Source organism: Numenius arquata, chromosome 20 (assembly GCF_964106895.1).
Source record: "Numenius arquata chromosome 20, bNumArq3.hap1.1, whole genome shotgun sequence".
In the NCBI taxonomy this organism is placed as follows: domain Eukaryota; kingdom Metazoa; phylum Chordata; class Aves; order Charadriiformes; family Scolopacidae; genus Numenius; species Numenius arquata.
The window spans coordinates 1,608,385-1,625,373 of NC_133595.1; the positions used below are offsets into that span (position 1 = coordinate 1,608,385).

Sequence of the window (16,989 nt, forward strand, 5' to 3'; positions counted from 1 at the left end):
TGAAAATGAGGAGGAACTTCTTTGCTGTGAGGGTGGCAGAGCCCTGGCAGAGGCTGCCCAGAGAGGTGGTGGAGTCTCCTTCTCTGGAGACATTCAAACCCCCCTGGACACGTTCCTGTGGGACCTGCTCTGGGTGACCCTGCTCTGGCAGGGGGTTGGACTGGGTGATCCCCAGAGATCCCTTCCGACCCCATATCATTCTGTGATTCTGCACCCAAAAAAAAAAAAAAAAAAAGAGGATTTAAGCTGAAAACTCATCAGATAACGATAAAACACGTGGTGAAATAGATTCAGACCAGGCAGCCCTGGGGACAAGGTGAGTTTTGATGAAGTGAAGGGGGAATTGCACATTTGCCGCCTCTCACCTGATGCCAGGGGCCGGATCCACTCTTTGCTGTTGAGGTCGAGTCTCCAGAGGTCGTTGAAGGCGGCATTACAGCTGCTCTGCGTGCAGCCACCAAACACGTACATCGACTGGTTGGCGTCATAGTAACACGCACCTAGGAAAAAGCACACAGACACAGATTAACCAAGTCTCTGACCTTCACGTTTTTGGGTGAAAAAAAAAAAAAAAAAGATCATTTTCTTTTCCCCTCCCCGAGTTTCAGACAGTAGAAAAGCAGACGGGCTGCCCCGACTTCGATAAAACCACAGGTCAGCTTCGGGATATCCCTGACCAGTGTAAATCTCCAGCAAGAACCTTCCCAGACAATTATCCCCTCAAGCAGAGCTGTCCCTGAAAGTGCAAAGAAAGCTGCCTTAGAAGCTTGTAGTTAATTAGATTAGCTATGATTAAGGCACTCAGCACACTTACCTTCTCTAAGCCAGTTCGTATGGTTTATAGGGTTGACAAATTAGACTAAGAAACGGCCCTGTGTACCTAAACCTGGTCACTTATTCTCATTTTTCAAAATTGACAGTATTTCATCCTGTCTCGTCACAAAGAGCATCCCCTTCGCATCTCAGGGGAAAGGATGAGGCAGCGAGAAGGGGAACGGGGAGGCAACACGGCGCCTGATAACCCCTCAAAGAAATACCCAGGGAAATGAAGAGCTTTTGGCCCCAAACCAAACTCTGCAGCAAGAAAAATAATAATATGCAAGCGTCTGCATTTGGCAGCTGGTGTGCGGTGGTACCCGGGCACCTTTGGCAAGAAGTAAATTAAATATAAGATAGAGCAGACAGGACTTAAACGTGTTCAGAAAGTTAAAACTCTGCAATTACAAAGAAGATTTCCCAATTTCTGCATTTCCCTCCTCAAACGTAACCAGCCCCGTTGACTTTGTAGGACGACCCCTCGCCTTCCACCTTCTTGAGATCCCTGCAAGGCAGCGGCATCTCCTCCACGTCCTGCCTAACTCAGGAGGAGGAGGAGGATGAGCGCCTGATAGTGATGCTGGAAGAGCAGGATCATCCTTCGGTGGACAACCTCCCACCAGTTCCTACGTTTGCAAGCGGGAACTGAGGAGTGAAGGTGACCCCAGAGCTCCTGGGCCGGGTGATGGGACAGCAGCTTCTTCTACATCCACACCCTTCCCATCGGCCAGGTTTGAAATTCAACCCTCCCTTGACCCGACACAGCCTGAAAAAATCTCAAATTCTTGGGTTTTCTGTAAAATTCTTCCCCCAGAGCTTTAGCAAAATAAAGGTGTATAGTGTAGGTGGCAGGAAGGACAAGCTTCTCTCTCATGCCTTGATCTGTCGGGTGTTGCTCTGTTACTTACTGCATCTCCCAGGACATATTTAATGATCTCCAGACACCTGGAATTCAGCACTGCACAGACGGATGGTCCCAAAACACAAAATCCTGCGAGCAGTCCCTGAGCAGCAGCCAGGGGAGCAGCAGGCTCCGACCTGGATCCCTCCCCGACGGGCTATACTTAGACAAAGGCAGAAGTACCCAATTTCCTTGCAAAAAGGGACCAGACATCGCCCTGGCACCGTCTCAAAGAAGACAGTGAGCCTGAATCCCGCTTAGAACTGAGGCATCTCTCTGTAAAGTCCAACTTCATACACACATTCCTCTAAAAAAAGGAATGAAAATCTAATATCAACCCTTTAACCACGAGCAGGGCGTCCCCAGCGATTCCTCGAGCGTCTATTATCAAGTCTAGCGAGGGGAAAACCCACAATAAATCATATCCACACGGACATGAGCCAGTTGGTAGCAGAAAGGCACAGTGTTTTATGCTCTGGGAACATCAGAGGGAGCAGGAGCCATCGGGGAGATGACAAGCGACATATTGCCCAATGCGAAAAGCAAGAGGCAAAGTCAAAGTTCCTGGGGGGGGGGGGGGGGGGGACAGAGCACGGCGCAGGGAAGCGTCTGGGGCTGAGACAGAGGTGAGAAGCACTTGTGATTACGCAGAAGCCCCTCCACGGAGCATCTCCAGGTCAAGGACCACGCGCCGTCGTAAATAACCGGCACAAGAGAAGCCAAAAGGTGAAGGATTAGCGCACGAATACCGCGGCTCCGACAAAAAGCATCAGTATTTATTCCACGCTGAAGCAAAAGCAGAGGTAGATGCAGGGCAGGGGTGCGAGTTGGACCGTTTCTTCCCTCTCTCCCCATCACATGCTGCACACAGCTGTTCACCAGTCAAAAAATAAAAATAGACTGAGATGAGCTGACCTGACGGGACACGGGACTGCTCCAGAGCTGGTACTCACATACAGGCTATTTTCTATTTGAAACAGCAGCAGTAAGATAAAAAAACCCCTCGAAAAAGGAGCATCTGGAATGAAGGGCCGATAAACCTACTTGTGGTAGCAAGAGAAAAACCCTTTCAGACCCAGGAGAAGTCGTCCCCGCTTCCAGCTTCGCTCTGGACCAGTACAAGCACGTCCCTGGTTTCCAACAATCCGAAGCCACAGCCCTGGTTCTGCAGCTGGAGGTACGGCATTTCCAGCCCCAAAGCGCTCTTTAACGCAGCCCACCCATACATACGCCAGCGACATCCATCTCGCCGCTCCGAGTGAATCCTTACACCGTAAATCGGGGCGTTCGAGCGCCCGCAGACAATGCCGTGGCTCGGTGGGGGACACGATGACGGCCGATGTCCTTTGCCGAGGGTTCCATTGTCTGCCCTGCAGCTTGTCATGCAGATCCCCCACTGAAAAGCCAGTGGCCCTCATGGCCTTGGCTTTTAGTGACAAGTCTGGGGCGCTTTGCTGGCCACACAGCGGGAACTGGGGACACTGGGATGCAGGAGGGCAGTGGTGGTTGTAGGGGGAGACCACCCAGCTCTCACCCGTGCATGTCCACACGCCGGCCTTATGGGCAACTCAACTGGCTTCGTCTCAACCCGTATTTTGCCAAATTAATATAATACACACCTAAATACACACCTACACGCCCTGGCACATTGCTTCGGAGCTCTGCCTGGGGTGGAGGATACAGAAATAGGGGTGCAGTGGGTTACCTGGGATGCAATCGAGGAAGAAATAATGATTAAGAGCACTTTTAGAGATTTACCTACTCCTTAAGCTTTGACCCCATATAATTTTTACAGGGTACGATCCCTCGTAGGCTGCAGTGTCACCTTCACCCAGGAAGGCACCAGCCAGCGCTTCCCACCCTAAATACGTGCAACCAAAACCCAGTGCAGAGCAACGCTGCCGTTCTTCTACTTCACCTTTCTGGAAAGGTTTAAGTTTCCTTCAAAATCTAATCACTCCCTCAACCATGACAGGTCGAGAACCTCTTACCTCCTCCTCCCCACGCCAAGCCCTTGGCAAGCCCGGCTTTCACACGAGAGCACAGCTCGTTTATTATTTTTGAGGGGAGGTGGCAGCATTCTTCTCCTCTATTTGGATTGAAAAACCAGGCCAGCCAGCCAGGCACCGCGCCGGCATGTATTTTAATCCTAGACCAAAATAATTTAAACTCTTCTTTCCTGCTTCTTCTTAGCAAGACGTTTAAAAGCTTCTGAAGTCGAGGAAGACAGATCAGTTTGGGGAAAAAAAAAAAATTAGGAAAAAAAAAAAGCACAAGTGAAAACCGGAGTTTGTACCAGCTTTGCAAAGGTGTAGAATAAATCAGGGGAGGAGGCTGTGAGTCCCCGGTGCCTTTAGCTCTTTTTTGGGTGGGCAACACCAGATGGATTTTCAGCTGTATTTTTAAAATCCCAGTAAAATTCAAGTATCCCACAGTGTTTCGGTATTGCAGAGATGGCATATCTTTGTAACTGGAAATGAAGAGAATAAATATCGCTGGTGTTTGAAGACAGAGATACCCAAACAGAGGCAGAGCCAGCTTGTCTTGCCCACGTTCCTGTTCCCCCTCCACGCTGCACAACAAAGCAGCAGAGACTTTCACCCGGAGCGCAGGAAAACCGAAATAAAGATCAACCGGGAAGGGAACATCGAACACCAAACACATGCCCTTTGCAATAATTAAAGGGCACTGACTTCTTAAACTTCAAGTACATAAATAAAGTAACCCATCCAAGTTCAAAGGTTGTATTCCCCATTGGAAAGAGGGGGAAAAAAATAATCAGCTTGGCTACTGAAATTCCATTGCCAAGTGGTTCTCGGCTCAAAATTTGTGGCTAAAGGTTGACAGCCCTTGGTGTCGCTGTCCCCAGGAGCCAGGATGGTACCTCGAGCTGCTGGCACCGCTTCCTCCAACGTGGGATTGAGGCTTTTTGGAGGTAACCTCTCTGGCGAGCCCTTGGCTCGAGAGCCGGTGGCGCCCAGGAGTCCGGGCTGCAGATGAAAGCGCCCGGTCCCGCTGGCTGGCACCGATGTTTACACCAACTACACCGCAAGTTGCGGCACGATAAAAACGCACCAGACCTCAGAAAACTCAGCTTTGGAACTGCCTCCACCTCTTCGGGGGGAAGGAAAGTCCCACGTCTATCCCTTTATTCTCTAAAACTCTATTTTGCTGCTCCTTGCAGTCCAGGGGCTCAGTGCAGACACCAGGCAGCGATATATTGAGCAAAGCTGGGTGACATGAAGAGCCGTAGCTCTGGTGGAAAAGCAGCCCATCCTGTAAAACAAACAACATTCCAGCTTTTACCTCTCCCTTGCCTCTCAGGGCAAACCCACAAAATTGCTTTAATTAGTCATCACACTGGTGCCATGCTCCCCAGACTGCACGGGGAAAAAAAAAATAATCAGTATTTAAAATTAGTCACTCTTCCATCAAAGGATCAATATTTCTGGCACAAGGGTCGGCATTCCTCTGCTGCTTTTCCGTTTCTACATTCCTGCACCTTCTGACATCGCTCTCTGATTGCGGCTGATTATTTCACCACGTGAGTCATCGCCCTGCTATGATCCCTGTGGGCTCATACGTTAGGGAGAAAAAAGAATTACACGACGACTGCAAACATTAGAATCATAGAATGGTTAGAGTTGGAAAGGACGTTAAAGATCATCAAGTTCCAACGCCGTGCCCTGGGCAGGGACACCTCCCACCACACCAAAGGTCCCTCAAAGCCCCCTCCAACCTGGCCTTGAACCCCTCCAGGGATGGGGCAGCCACAGCTTCTCTGGGCAACCTGGGCCAGGCTCTCACCACCCTCACAGCAAAGAAGTTCTTTCTAGTATCCAATCTAAATCTCCCCTTTCAATTTAAAACCATCACCACTCGTCCTATCGCTACACTCCCTCATAAAGAGTCCCCCTCCCATCTCCCCTGTAGTCCCCTTCAGGTACTGGAAGGCCATTATAAGGTCTCCCCACAGAGCCTTCTCTTCTCCAGGCTGAACAATCCCAACTCTCTCAGCCTGTCCTCACAGCAGAGGGGCTCCAGCCCTCTCATCATTTTCATGGCCCTCCGCTGGACCCATTCCAACAGGTCCATGTCCTTCCTGTGCTGAGGACTCCAGAGCTGGACACGGTGCTCCAGGTGGGGTCTCACAAGAGCGGAGCAGAGGGGCAGAATCACCTCCCGTGACCTGTTGACCACACTTCTTTTGATGCAGCCCAGGACGCAGTTGGCTTTCGGGGCTGCCAGTGCACATTGCCGGCTCATGTTGAGCTTCTCATCCACCAACACCCCCAAATCCTTCTCCTCAGGACTGCTCTCCAGCTATTCTCCACCCAACCTGGATTTGTGCCTGGGATTGCCGTGACCCAGGTGCAGGACCTTGCACTTGGCTTGGTTGAACTTCATGAGGTTTGCACAGGGCCACCTCTCCAGCCTGTCCAGGTCCCTCTGGATGGCATCCCTTCCCTCCGGTGTGTTGACCGCCCCATAGAGCTCAGTGTTGTTGGCAAACTTGGTGAAGGTGCTCTCTATCCCACTGTCCGTGTCTCTGACACAGAGACCTGGTGTTCAGCTCAAAAGCCTGTGCATGAAGGATTTCTTCCAGTCACCCTTACGTTACCACCTAAACCCCAGCATTATTGATGTTATATGATGTTCTGCAGCTTCAATCAAATCCTTTCGAAAACCTCCAGCTCATCTATAAAGTTCGTTACCGGTTGGATGATCAAAGACTTTGCCAAACGCTCCCTCCCCATGAGATGACAGAAACTGCCATTAATTATTCCTTATCAAACAGGTTTTCTATTACTCCCTTCAGAATTGATAGAAGACACAGTGACCTCTAGCTATTTAAAATTCTCCCACTTGTCCTTTTGAGCATTTCTGGGATATTTCTAATAAATCCCGGCAGAGAGAGAGCCCCAGCCACTCCTTTGATGCCCGCGACCATTGGCTGTTGACTCCAAATGCCTCGTGCCTGGTCGATGACATCTTCCTACAAAACCTGGCAAATCCCTCACTCCTTAAAAGAAAAAAAAAAAAAAAAAAAAAGGGGGGGTTTGAGTCCTCCCTCACTCCCCCCTTCCTCAAACCTCCTGCTCTTACTTCACCTCGGCTCAGCCCATCTTAGTATTTTAGGTCACAGGTTGCCAGATTCAGTTTGAATTTGGGCTTTCAATGATTTGTAGCTTCAGTTTTAATCCTGGAATCCACCCACAAACGCGCAACGCTTTGTTGTAGGGAAAGCGGATACCGCAGAGCTGGAAAACAGCTTGGAAAAAAAAAAAAAAAAATCAGTTTAAGTCAGCAAACAAGTTAATCCAGATTAGCTTTCTGCGCATAAAGTGCATTAATAACGCTTCTGTAGCGACCGAGGGCTGAGCAGAGCCAGGACGCTGTCAAAGAGCGAGGCTAATACAGATTACGTGCTCCGAGGGCAGTGGCTTTAGTAAAACAGCTCATTTTGGATGGAGTAGAGCAGCACGCTCAGAGGAAGCCCCTGGAGAGCAACAGAATAAATTACACACAGCACACAGCGATCCGTGGGGCAATGTCTGGGTCTTCTTCAGGTAATTTCTCACTAGACTAAAGCTCACCAGCTGCAAAAAGGCTGCAAAAATCGAAGGGAAAATACATGCAAATCTACAAGTCATTAATAAGGGCTTTACTAAAAACGAGCTCTGAACGGTGGTGCCTTTTTCATTCCATAGGAGGACAAGGAAATCTTTGAAAAGCGCAATGACTTCACCAGAACTTCCTGCAGCGTCTCCTGGACTTGTCCTGGCAGGAGGCTGCGCATCGGTTACTTCATAAATTATTACTTGGGAATATGAAAATTTGCTGCCTGCTTGCTCCCTATTTACCTTTAGAAAAATGAAATTTGCTCCCTGGAAGAAGCGCCTCCCAGAGGGCTCAGACCCAGCCATGAAGCCACAAGCACTGAATTTTTGTCATATTTTTGACTACGTCGCCCGGCAGAGCAGGCTGAGGCAGCTGGATGTTATTGCAGTACAAATAACTAGTTTTATTTAAGTATTTTTCCCCTCAACGGAGAATGCTTTCTCTGCTTTTTTCTTCCAGAAACTTGGAAGCAGGGTAAAAATTCCCCCCTACGTTAAGCAGCGTTATCAATGAATCACTTAATTCCATCAGCAAATACGTTTGCCTCAATGCTCTTCACGTGGAGGTCTGTTTTATTTTGAAGCAAACCACACTCAGCCTCCTCTAAACCGTCTTACTCGCAGATGTGGAGGATGATCTGCTGTAAAAGCAGCCAGCAAACACCCCTGAGCGCTGCGGGTGGGCAAACTCATTGCTTTGATGGTAAAGACTTGAGTCTGGGGGGCTACGTGAGGTTTCTATCGAAGGGGACACAAAGCCCAGGCTCTGAGGGCAGCTGCGGAAGGAACCTGCGTGAAAATACGCAAAACCAGAAAGCAAAAATCCCACCCTTCACTTTTCCTAAGAGCAAGGAGCCAACAACCACGACGAGCAGCTGCTGAATCCCTATTTTTTTGGGGCAAAGCGCTTGTGTTGGCAGAGCTGCGTGTCACACCCGCCGGGTGACAGCCACGCGCGACGCTGCCAGATTCCGAGCGACGCGACGCAAACCCCCTCGTTTACAGCTTCCCGGTGTAAATCCCGAGCAGAAAAATGGGGGACGAGCGGAGCTTTCGCCAACAGCAACTTACTGTGTGAGAAGCGCTGGGTGATGGGGGTCCCGGGGTAGGGGTAAGTGCGACTCTCCCACTGAATATTTCCTTCTTGCACTGCTTTGATAAAGCCGTGATAACACTGATGGGCCACACCTAGGGGAAAAAAAAAAATAATACAACAAGACGTCAGCAAAATTTGGGGCACGTTAGGAACAAACCGTGCCCGTGCAGTTGCACAAGTGAGAGCAATTATACAGAACCCCCTGTACTTAGATTATGAACACGCTGGTGGAAAACAGGAGGATTAAAGAGAATAAAGAACAGGGACGCTGCGAATGTGGAAATCAGCAGCGTTCACTGAACTGATTCACTGTATTTGAACTTGTCGCAGTGACAAGCGGTGTCCCTCAAGGGTCCGTGCTGGGACCAGTACTGTTTAACATTTTTATCAAAGACATAGAGGGATTGAGAGCACCATCAGCAAGTTTGCAGATGACACCGAGCTGTGTGGTGTTGTCAATACACCAGAGGGACGGGATGTCACTCAGAGGGACCTGGACAGGCTGGAGAGGTGGGCCCAGATGAACCTCATGAGGTTCAACAAAAGCAAGTGCAGGATTCTGCACCTGGGAAGAAACAATCCTCAGTATAAATACAGCCTGGGGGATGAGGTGTTAGAAAGCAGCCCTGAGGAAAGGGACTTGGGGGTGCTGATGGAGGAGAAGCTGGACATGGGCAGGCAATGTGCTCTCGCAGCCCAAAAGGCCAATCACATCCTGGGCTGCATCAAAAGAAGTGTTGCCAGCAGATCCAGAGAGGTGATTCTGCCACTTTACTCTGCTCTGGTGAGACCTCACCTGGAGCACTGTGTGCAGATCTGGAGCCCTCAATATAGAAAGGACATGGACCTGATGGAGCGGGTCCAGAGGAGAGCCACCAAAACGATCAGGGGGCTGGAGCACCTCTGCTACGAGGACAGGCTGAGGGAGCTGGGGTTGTTCAGCCTGGAGAAGAGGAGGCTCCGGGGAGACCTCATAGCGGCCTTCCAGTACCTGAGGGGGGGCTACAGGAAGGCTGGGGAGGGTCTGTTTCCAAAGGCCTGCAGTGACAGGACGAGGGGCAATGGTTTTAAGTTGGAGAAGGGGAGATTCAGATTGGATATTAGGAAAAAGTTCTTTCCTCTGAGGGTGGTGGAACACTGGAACGGGTTGCCCAGGGAGGTGGTTGAGGCCCCTTCCCTTGAGATATTCAAGGTGAAGCTCGACGAGGCCCTGGGCAACCTGGTCTAGTTGGGGGTGTCCCTGCTGACTGCGGGAGGGGGGGTGTCGGACTGGATGACCTTTGGGGGTCCCTTCCGGCCTGGACCAATCTATGAATCTATGAACCTATGAATCTATCTCCAAGAGGAATATGTTATATATATATATATACACACACACATACACACACACATATATATGTGTGTATATATATATACACATACACACACACACATATATATATGTATGGATACGTCAGCTCTAGGTGGGCAAAGCAAAGCCTTTGGGAAAGGTAAACACGTGTGATGCCTCCAAGGAGCTGGTTTTCAGCCTTCAGTCCCCTAATCACACCCCCGGAGGAGCAGTTACCCTTCACTTAATGGATCTTAAGAGGATAAATAACGTGTACTAATGAATTTTTAAGAGCGTGCATGTAACTACTGCACAGGAATCCACAATGAATACAAGAGGAGACATCAGTGATATAACTCGGTGTGTTTTAGGTGAAAATATTCCTCCTTAGCCATGCGAGGGAGCAGATCCAGCTGACAACGGCTCCTGTGTGGAGCAGGCCAGCCCCAGAGCTGCAATTAATTCTGTGTATGGAGTATACGTGTGTCTCTGTTTGTGCTGAGAGGGGCCAGAGACTGCTCCCTGTGGAAAAAAAAAATAATAGATATTTACGACCGCAGCGGCTCAGCAGATGCTCGGTGGTATCTCGCATGGAGGGTGCCACAACCTCCCAAGATTTTTTTCCCCGAGGATTTGCTTCGTGAAATCCTCATGCCACCTCCAGCAAGAAATCACACTCTGGGATATAAAGAAGGAAGTTGGGTTGTTTTTTTTTTTTTTAAAAAAAAAAAAGAAGCCCGGGGTCCTCAAGCAGCTGGTCGCCAAGAGTCACGCGGGAAATGTAATCGGAACTATAGGATTTCGTGACAGATGTATCCTGACAAACAGGAAAAGTTATCCAGGAGAAAACAAATCCAGTGTTTACCTCGAGTGACCCCTCTGCTTCGTGGCAAGCAGGTTAGTGACTACACTCCCCCCTTTTTTTTTGGCTATAATTGCTGCAAAAACGGCACTGCTGCCCAGCACCGCTCATCCCCTGAGACGTGGGCAACTCACTCCGGTGCCACGTTGCGTCTCGGATGCTCCAGGGATGTTTCCCACAGTCTCTTTTGGGGTGAATCACCAGGTGCTTGGTCATTCCAGCTGCATCCTCTGCAGCTCTTAAGGCCGCTCCAGGAACAAGCACACGTGAGAAAGCGCACCCAAGGGCCACGGAGACCTTTCAACAGCAGCGTGGGTTGCTGCTGACCCAAAATTATGCCAAAAGAATAATTTTGGGCAATGCTCGCTTCTGAAATATCTGTGGTTTTTTTTTTTTTTTAACCTCCAGCCTGTTAAACTCTGGGCAAGGCAAAAAATGCCTGGAATCCGAGCGATGCTTTCACATGCGCAGAGGAGTCCACAAATCAGGCATCACCCCAAACGTCTGCCAAAGGTGTTCCTCACCTGACGCCCCTCTGCATTTTCCAGAAGAAAAAAGTTACCCTCCTGCAGCAGCTGGGCCTCATTTCCTACAGATTTCACTGTGGTCTCCTCTTCAACTGCCTATTTTTTTTAATGAAGCTTGCAATCAAAATGCGTGTCCTCAACGGAAACGTACCAGAAATCATTCAACAGATTCAAAAAATACCGAAGCGGAGAGTTTTCCTTCTATCCTTGTCCAAATTGTACCTACCTGGTTGTTATATTATATATATCTAGCATTAAAATATCCCCATAAGGCTTGGGAATTAATGCTGCACGGAGGCAGAGTGGAGTATCTGTATCTCAGGGCTACTCTTTCAGGAAGTCTGAATATGTAGATCTGTATTAATGTAGATTTTCTATAGCACTTATCTTCAGCAGGGCTGTAAGAACCAGACACGGGTTTGTTTCCAGCCGAAAGCACAAGCTTTGGGAACGCTAATTACTGAGCAAGAGGCAAACGAAGCACAATTACAGCTACGTTAGATATGGGATGCCGGCAAGGGGGGAATGCTGTGGGGAGGGAAGGAAGCCTGAACACGAGGTCAACAGCATTGCATGTCAGCAGCACATGAGGAGCATTCAAAAAAGTGAAAGTGGAGGCTTTGGGGTTTCGTTTTTTTAAAGGACAAGAGGCTGAGGGGCTCGATTCTGAACCATTATTAACAATATCTTCAGCAAAGCAACTGACCTGTAGCTATTTTCCACAGAATGGTTTGGGTTGGAAGGGACCCTTGAAGACCATCCAGTGCCACCACCTGCCCTGGGCAGGGACACCTCCCACCACACCAGCTCCCTCCAAGCCCCCTCCAACCTGGCCTTGAACCCCTCCAGGGATGGGGCAGCCACAGCTTCTCTGGGCAACCTGGGCCAGGCTCTCACCACCCTCACAGCAAAGAAGTTCTTCCCCAGATCGCAGCTCCATCTCCCCTCTTTCAGTGTCAAACCCTTCCCCCTCCTCCCATCGCTCCCCTCCCTCATCCAGAGTCCCTCCCCAGCTTTCCTGGAGCCCCTTTAGGGACTGGAAGGGGCTCGAAGGTCTCCCCGGAGCCTTGTCTTCTCCAGGCTGAACCCCCCCAACTCTCTCAGCCTGTCCTCACAGCAGAGGGGCTCCAGCATTTTGCGGAAGTCCAATTTTTGAGTTAAAGGAGGAAAAGAGCAGCTGAGGCTAAAGCAAAGCAAAGAGCAGCTGAGATATGAATCTGTGTTCCCACAATTAAAAAAAAAAGCACTTGCACTACAGCTGTTTGTACCTTTGATTAGTCGATACCACTGTTTGCAGACAAGGGCGGCCGTTTTGTGCTCCTGATACGGCGAGAGGAAGGAGAGGATATATTCCAAAACCTCTTCTGGGAGCTCCAACATCGATCTGTTGTGCCTGGTCTCCTCAACCTCCAGCTCAGCGTGCGGCTCCTCGTCTTGCTCCATCGTCCCTTCGACCACGGCGTCTTCTGGATCCACAGCCATGAAACCATCATCTTCACTGTCCGAGGAACTGGCCATGGCATTCCACTTCACAGCTTCACGGGAGGGAAAGAGAAAGACAAGGGTAAGGTCTTAATTAAAGAAAATTAAGAGCATCACAAATGCCTCTGCATTGAGCTCTACCGCAGCAAACTAAATTGAGGATGTGTTTTTTGCAAAGCTTTGGAGGAGGCCGCACACAGTTTAGGAACGAGCCATTCTCCATCGGCGCAGCGTTTTCCCAGGCCATTTCTTCATCTCTCATCAATCTCAGCCCTACCGTCGCCTAAAGACAGTACCAGAGAGAGAAAAAATACACCCGCTGGAGGAATTGCAGCCTTTCAACCCCCTGCTGCCTTGCTGGGTGCGGGAAGGCATCACGGTGCCTGCACCGATGGCCCCGGCTGGTTCACAACCGTGGGGCCACCAGCGACGGGGAAAGGGATCCCCACCAAACCCAGTGCAACCCCAGGATGGAAGCGACAGTTCTTGCAGCCCCTCCTCCCCTGTGAAACCAGTTTTCCCAGTGAGGCTGCTTTACCCTGAGCAACTTCTCAAGGGGAAAAAAAAAAAAGAATAAAAAAAGATCCCTGTCCCATTCTCCCTTAACACCCTCCTTTTTTTCCTTTCTTTTTTTTTTCTTGCACAGAGTTCCTGCCGGCAGTAGGTGAGGAAAGAAAAACCCCCACAGGATTTACTGCTGCTGAAAGGCTGGAATATCAAATATTGTACCTGCAGCTATTCAGAACATCTTAAGTATAAGGTAACGCACCGATGACAGAAATACATCATGAAATAAATCCATCTTAACGACTGCCTGTGTCCAATTTGGCCAGTTGGCAGGGTCTGCAGGTAAACCCATGCCCGTTGCTGCAAAACAAATCCCCGGACTCTATTTCCTAGGAAGCAGCTGACTTGTTTTGGGGAGAGCAGGGGGAGTTTTCCTTTCCAACGCCACTGGGTAAAGACCAAGGGATGCAACCGCTCCGTGATTATTCCTGCATCGATAGCTCAAACCAAAATAATCCATGAGGATGACACAGGGACTTTCTTTTCCAGAAATTGCAGTCACAAATTCCCTTTTTAGCTTTTTCCTTGCACAGCAGGTTGTAATGAAGGACCCAAACCAGAGCAAGCTCTCGGCTCTCTGGCCAAGGCCAGGGTGGACGGGGCTTTGAGGGACCTGGTCTGGTGGGAGGTGTCCCTGCCCAGGGCAGGGGGGTTGGAACTCTATGATCTTTAAGGTCCCTTCCAACCCAAACCATTCTACGATTCTCTCATGTCGCTCCGGGTGAATTTGTCCCGACACCCCGAGGCAGAGGCTCCCCAGCCATCCTGCCCCAGGTCCCTGATTGACTGGGACAATGGGACACGGATAAACACATTCCATGGGACAAATCCCACCTGCAGAGAGCCCAGGAGCAAACCTGCTCCTTGAGAGGGAAGACCAGACACAGTTTTTTGCCCAAGATATTGAAATACATGTACCTTGCACCACATTGGTCATAAAATAGAGTATTTTATTTTTACCAAACTCTCAGTATTGCAGAAGGAATTTAAGTTACCTGGCTATCAGGAATAAACTATAGCTGTTAAAAACTTCCAGCAATGCAAACTCTACTGTCTTCCCCAGCTAAACCCGGGGTTTTCCCATCCCGGCATACACCGAGCCCAAAAGCCATGGGAATAGCAGCCGGCGGAGACGTGGAGCGGAAAAGCTTCCCATGACAACTAATTCATGCTCAGAAAAATGACGTTCGACAGCATTACTCTCTACTTTTGTCAGGTTCCCCAACGAAGCAGCTTCAGAAAAATCCATGGGGCTGTCAATCTCCGGCAGACACCACGTCAAAAATTAAACTTACAGTGATCATCCTAACAGATGCTCCGCACGTTTCCCCTCCCGCCCCCCGCCAGAAATCCTTCTTCCAGTCAATGTTATGACAGAGAAAGGCTGAAACCCAAACGCTTCAACACAAGCGCTGCTGCCGCCAAACTGCATTACGCAGCAGATAATCTTTGGGAATTCGTGCATTAAGAATTGGAAAGCTGAAAAGGAAAAAAAAAAAAAAAAAAGAAGAAAAAGCAGGGCTGCACTAAAAAAAATTAAAGTAATTAAAAAACAGAGGGTTGGAGCTTTTTCAAGTGAAAGTATCTATCGTCGTGAAGCGTGTGTGCTGATTTCCATCTCGACACGGCAGGGCAGGAAGCCAAAGGCTGCCGGGACCCCAACCTCGGGATGCGGTTTTGCCGGAGCCGGGGAGGTGGGAGGAAGGAGGGTCATTCCCTTCCTCATGGCTCGGGAAAAGAGAGAGCGGCACAGCTACCCAGGCGGAGCAGAAGGCGTTTCACACCCTAAAAACGTGCTAGAAAACCCAAAGAGAAGTGCATTTACACCCAGGTCAGGTACAATGAGACACCTGCGGGTGACAACGTCGAACATAAGCCTCAGCTCCACGGGTTCGCACAAGACATCTGGTGTGTTACTAAGGCTTAGAAGCAAAGATTATGTGTTTCCCCAACAGCTTTGATTCACCCTTTAAATAATGTCCAAAACCTGCTGGAGGAAGTCAGCTGAGAAGCTCAGGAATGCACGTTTGGCTAGAAAGGGTTTTTTTCCCCCAATTATTAAATGCCAATTTTGCTCCTCTGGAGCAGGCTTGGGAACAACACAACACAGACAGTAAATCACAGGCACCAAACATCTTGGGGGTTAGAAAAGCATCTCTGAGGCCCGTTTTAAAAGGCAGGAGGAGCAGGGAAACCCCTCGGTGCCTCCCAAAAGCACGTGCTTGAGGAGATCTGGGGATGGAGAAGCTGCACCGAGTTTTGTCTGTTCTTACCAGGCCACTTGATAATAATATAAATATTCAAAGGCATCCACTTTGCTAGATCCTCCTTTTCTAAACGTTTGAGGGTAAGAAATAACCATCCTCCAAGCTTTCACACCCACGCTGTGTTATTTTTCTTCAGGAAAACAAGACTAGCAATAAACTCAACTCCCAAAAGGCAAGTCCCCGTCAAAACAACCCTTCAAGCTTGACCCGCTGTTGATGCAGATTTTGCTTTTATGGCACGGGAACACGGGAATAACCACCCCCGGATGGCAAAGCAGAAAACGCTCTGTCCTATAACCCTGCTCCAACATCAAAAAAAGGGAAAAGGCTCAAGAAAGTCAGGCAGTTGGTAATAAGGAGCAAACACATCCCAGCCAGCTCCTATTACCAACTATTCAGCAGATCCACAGGAGAAAAACTAGTGTTTTCACTAGTTATTCCATGAGCAGAAGGGATTGTTTCCGTCTCGTTTGCATTTCGGGGGGATGCAGTAGGTGCTTTCTCATTCATCCTGGCTCTTCACTTGCACTGAACTGAGCTTTAATTTTAGCCCGTGTACAAACTGATCTCCGAGCACTCAAAAAGCCGCAGTAAAGGGATTTAAGCAGTCGTATCTCATCCAAAAAGTACATGCAATTCAATTAACTTGCTCGGACAGATCCAGGAGTCACTTTCTGCTTGGACCGACTGCTGTGATGGCCAACACGAGCCAACTGAAGCATCATATTTTACTTTGCACCCTACAGCCCTCCTGCTCCGGGAGAATTGCCTTTATATCCCAGCAGCAGCAATGTTTTACAGCATTCAGAAATTAGCCCGAAGCCCTGACCAAGGAGGGATCGCAACCGCTTAAAATAACACGCAAAGAAACGCTAGAAGGGCAATCGAAAGAGAGCTCTGCCAGCGCTGATCAAATTTGCCTGGCCCTTCCGAAAACCTGCATCTCTGCCAGTTGGCAAAACGTTTTATAAATCTTTTCCTCCTTTCAGAGCGCTTCAATTTTCCCCTCGCTCCCCTCCTGAAATTATTTAAGAGCCTGCTATTTATTTCGCTAAAGCAATTATCCGCTGCAGTGGAACAAATAAGATGAGGAATATTAAATGGAGATGAAAAAAACACAGGGTTCAAGCACTTCTTAAAGGTTTCCCTACCTGCAGGCACCTCTCCCGGCCCCAGGGACCCCAAGTCACAGGCGTGGGTGGCATCGGTGGTCCCCATCCCGAGCTACCTCCTCTTCTCTGCAACTCTCAGCTGCTTTAAGTGCTTGAACCCGCAGGGTTTTTGACCTGGCTTTTTTTTTTCTTCTTAAAAAAAAAAAAAAAAAAAGTCAACTGATTTTAGGAGGTTAAAAAAAAAAAAAGCCTCCAAGGGAAAGATCTTGAATGAAAATAAGAGGCTGTGAAATAGTATTGAGTCAGAGCACATTAGTCATAAGGGAATGTTCATTTTCACATGCCACAAAAAAATACTTCTCTCTCCAAAACATAATCATAGAAGCTACGTTCTCACCCAGGAAAAAA

General features: G+C 49.0%; 1 protein-coding gene across 1 annotated transcript in view; it reads right to left on the minus strand.

Annotated features, from left to right (window-relative positions):
• FBXO42 (F-box protein 42) overlaps window positions 1-16,687 on the minus strand; it is a 42,535-nt gene extending 25,848 nt beyond the window's left edge. The window contains exons 1-4 of the mRNA XM_074161595.1: window positions 16,621-16,687; window positions 12,422-12,688; window positions 8,410-8,526; window positions 366-500 (exon numbers count right to left, since the gene is read on the minus strand). Of these exons, the coding sequence (XP_074017696.1) occupies window positions 366-500; window positions 8,410-8,526; window positions 12,422-12,688; window positions 16,621-16,687 (586 nt within the window). The remainder of the gene's footprint in view (window positions 1-365; window positions 501-8,409; window positions 8,527-12,421; window positions 12,689-16,620) is intronic.
• Window positions 16,688-16,989: the final 302 nt, after the last annotated feature.